This window comes from Aplysia californica, unplaced genomic scaffold (genome assembly GCF_000002075.1).
Source record: "Aplysia californica isolate F4 #8 unplaced genomic scaffold, AplCal3.0 scaffold00751, whole genome shotgun sequence".
In the NCBI taxonomy this organism is placed as follows: Eukaryota; Metazoa; Mollusca; class Gastropoda; order Aplysiida; family Aplysiidae; genus Aplysia; species Aplysia californica.
In genome coordinates, this window is record NW_004798021.1 from 32,404 (window position 1) to 36,671 (window position 4,268).

The 4,268-nt window shown below is 43.3% G+C and overlaps 1 protein-coding gene across 1 annotated transcript in view; it reads right to left on the reverse strand.

The window, feature by feature from the left end:
* Positions 1–4,268, reverse strand: part of LOC101845724 (ubiquitin carboxyl-terminal hydrolase 19) — a gene marked incomplete in the record, with an annotated part of 27,467 nt that overhangs the window by 4,439 nt on the left and 18,760 nt on the right. Inside the window, 4 exon segments of the mRNA XM_013088494.2 lie at positions 1,067–1,167; positions 2,068–2,215; positions 2,801–2,955; positions 3,890–3,967. Coding sequence (XP_012943948.1) covers positions 1,067–1,167; positions 2,068–2,215; positions 2,801–2,955; positions 3,890–3,967 — 482 coding nt within the window.

The window sequence follows — 4,268 nt, forward strand, 5'->3', positions numbered from 1 at the left end:
CCCTCCAGTGGCTGCCTGGGCTCAAGCAGTTTTACTTCATTTTAGTTGAACATTTTGCCGCCACATCTCGCCGATCGGCCATGCTTGCCACCCAGTTTCTTCGGATTTTCCCCAAAATGCCTTTGCCTTTGATGGAAAAGGTTTTTACTATATGAGCCCCTTGATGGCAGAGTGTTAAGTTAGCGTTTTATGATGCTTGCAGCAGAAACAGGTCATATAAGCGCTGTCAGGCCCGGAGGAGGTTGATTTGGTCAGAGCACAGGGGAACTCTGATAACCAGACAAGATCTTTACAACAAAAAGGAGGAGTCTCCATTGAAACAGCTCTATCAAAGCGTGTTGATGATGTAAACGACAACACAACTTTAAAATATTTGAAAAAGAAACAGCACATAAAAAATCTGAACTGCTTCCCCACAACCGAAGCAACAATCTCTTCACAAAATGAATTGTAAACTCATTAACTCTTAGTTTTAGTTTTACCACACTTGCAACACAGATCATATAAAAATGCTGAAAATTAAAGAAGTGTAACAGGAGAACAGCATACACAGAAAAGAAATGTTGTTTTGTTTTAGTTAGAGTTTTACGGCACTTGCAACAATAAGGTTGTATAAGTGCCGAAGATTGGAGGTGTTACAAGAGACTAAAAAACACAAAAAAGGAGGGGAGATAAGGACGATAGATGTTTGATAGGAAAGGAGCAACTCACACCAGAGCACCCTCCAACCACCCACATTTTACTGGCGAGTAACATGCAGGGAAAGAAAGAAGACAGACATGGACCATAGATATTTGACATAATAACAATAATAAAGGACATTCATATAGAGCTCAAACTCGATTAAAGTACACAGGCTCTGAGCGCTTTACAATACAGTACAATGTACAACAGCAACATAAAATGTTGTGTTCTGACTAAAAGAAAATCACTCCAAATATTCATCTTATTAATTTAAAAACAGAAATGACATTAGCTGACATTTGAACGAATCAAAAGATTAGATCTCATGACAGAAAAGGGAGCCAACCACAGCAGAGCACCCGCCCGCCAGCCACCCACTCACCAACTCCTTGGACTGTACCAGCACGTAGGAGGACAGCTTCTCGTTGTTGCGCCAGTCCATGGACAGGATGCGACGATTGGTCAGCTCCAGGGGCTTATCGCCTGCCGTGCGGAGACACAGACCACAGAGACATTACCATTTCTTACGATAAACGGTTTCAGTAAGCGTTATACGGCACTTGCAACACAAATAAGTCGTATCAATGCCGAATACAAAATATTTCTTGAACACAAACAAGCAATATCACAGATTAAGAAACAGCAATAAAATTTTAAAATTTTATAACTTAAACACAACCCCACCCCTCCCCCCCAAAACCAAACCCCCTTAACTAACAGAAGCTTGTCTTCTTCATAATTATTTACAAAAACACCATCTCACATCATCACTTATCACCACCATCATTTCTAAAATCATCATTGCTCTCAGATCCTTCACATACATCAATAATTATCTTGAACATCTATAGGTAACAGTTACATGTTTTAACAATTATGTACGTAATACGCTATTGGAAACTATCATACGCACATTTTCTCTTCTAATCAGATGGCGTCAGTATCATAGAAATGGACAAGGGACCCCAAAAAAACCCCCCAACAACCCCCCCCCCCCCCCCAAAAAAAAAGACTTCAACACAATTTTGGGCATAGCACATCTGACCCTGTAATAAGATTCATAGAGCATCAAAGAGTCAAATGGTTCGGACATCTAACCAGAATGCCCCAGAAACTAGCGGCTAGAGCTTACAACACCCGAGAATCCGGCTTCAAATCAAGAGGAAGACCAAGAAATACCTGGCTGGATGGGGGTCAAAAAGGTCCTGGAACAACATAACATATTTATCACAGATGCTACACACCTAGCGCAGGACCGAAACCTGCAACTCCCCTCGACAACCAGAGGATACCAGAGGAAGTAAAAAGTAAAAAGTAAAAGTACATCTAAACAGCTGACCAAGGAAATAGCCACGGGGTGGTTAGCGGGTGTCCAGGCCGTACCTTTATCTTCCAGCCTCTCGGCCCCCTTGATGCCCACACCCTCCATGCTGACGGGCTTGATGAAGAAAGTGGGCGTGGCTTTGTCCCGCTCCTGGTCCGTGGCCTGGACCCCCATCACCTGGGAGGTGGGCACCGCAGGCTTCTCCGACTGTGCGAGGGGAGATTTCAGATTTCAAAATGATTTATTTATTTGAAAGGCCTATGGCCCATACATCCACATGTTCTAACATATGGCTCAGCAATTTCATACATTGGTGCAGCACATCGGATATTTAAAATAAATTGGGCACGTACGCACACACACACGCACGCACACACACACACACAGGCTTCTCCGACTGCACCAGGGACACAAACAAGGTGAGAGAATGAATGAAAAAAACATTAAAGGATAGAAATTAGATGTCAAGAGACTGAACAACAAAACAGTAATTTTGTCTTACTACAGGAGAGAGAGAGAGAGAGAGAGAGAGAGAGAGAGAGAGAGAGAGAGAGAGAGAGAGAGAGAGAGAGAGAGACAGAGAGGGAGACAGAGAGAGAGAAGAAAAGCATGAAGAGAAAGTGTCTAGATCTAGTACTGGAGAGACTGAAAAAAAATTATTTTAAAAAATAATTTTTTAACCTTGCTATTTTGTCAAACTTTGGAGAGAGAATGAAAACCACAGAGAGATAGCGATAGCATCTTTCATCAGCCTGTAAAACAAAAAAGAAAGAAGAACCAGACGTAGCCTACCCGCGATGGGACCGACTCGAACCCACTGTCCACACTGGCACATCTCATGTTGTCGTTGGCGTCTGAAGTACCTGGCACGCTCTCCGCACCAGAAGGGGAAGCAACTGCCGCCATAGACGAAGAAGACACACTCGCGGTCACAAACTGGTCGGAATCTATGGGGGGGGAAAAAATTAAAGAAATAACAATTTAAAAAAAGAAAACATGTTTTCTACATTTAGAAACTGACAGAAAAAAAACGAACAAAACTTGTACAGTTCTTTTACAACTACGGTCAAACTTTTCCAAGTCAGTAATCCATTGTCGAGGAGTAGAGTAGTCATCTTAGACAGGTGGTCTTCTAGGGCAATATCATTGTTGTAACAGAGAAAACAAAATGCAAAAGGGGGAAATGGTCATTTGTACAAGTGATAATCTTGCACAGGTGATCGTAACAAAAGAATCGACTGTATAACAAAAAGTGATTTCTGCAAAGCATGCATAACAACAGCCTATTTAATCATACGCATAAAAAAAATAAAAAAATAACAATAATAATAAAAAGTATATGTATAGCTCAACAGCAAGCCCTATGCGCTATAAAACTGTTAATACCCCAGCAGACTACGGAACATTCAGAAACATTCTCATCTTCCCAGGAAGCATACCTTGCAAGCAGCCTCTTAATCTTAAGCACTCAAACACTAACAAACTGACAAGATCTTTCACTGTCTAAAGATGGGTAACCATTCCCAACTGGGGAAAGTGAGGAAAATATGTGTAAATGCCTTTCCCACGGGCACAACATTGGGTCCCTGACGGGGTTCGAACCCTGTGATCTTTTGGTTGAGAGCCCAACAGCCTATCCACAAGATTGCAACGGTATATGGCAGACAGGTAACAGCTGTATGCTGCAACTAAAAAATCATTTGCCTTTTTAAAATAAAATGTGGAATGCGTGTCATGCTTCATAAACAAAGGTTGAGCATCCTCCTCCCTGACCAGGCCTCACCAGAGAGCGAGGACGAAGCGACCGCCTCCACAACCTCCTCCCTCCCCTCCCTGACCGCCCCAACAACCTCCCTCCCTTCCTCCCTGACCAGGCCTCACCAGAGAGCGAGGACGAAGCGACCGCCTCCACAACCTCCTCCCCAGTCTCTGCCTGGGTCTGGGAGTCGGACTGGTCACCTGGTGGGTGGTTGAGAGGTGGGGCGGTGATGGGGGGAGGTGGGAGGAGGACAGGAGGAAGAGAACAGAGATCAGTTCGTTGAAGTAAGGAGAAGAATATCCTCACCATATTACCATATATGGTCATTTATTCTTTGTTTTTCAACACAATAATGGAAGCAAGAATAAGTGGGGGCGGGGAATAGAGAACAATAAGGAGTTAAGGAGATGGAATTCACAAAAAAACAACCCAACCCACCCATCCCCCCCAAAAAGAAAGGGAAGGGAGGGAGGGGAGAGGAAAGGAGAAATGAAAGGACCC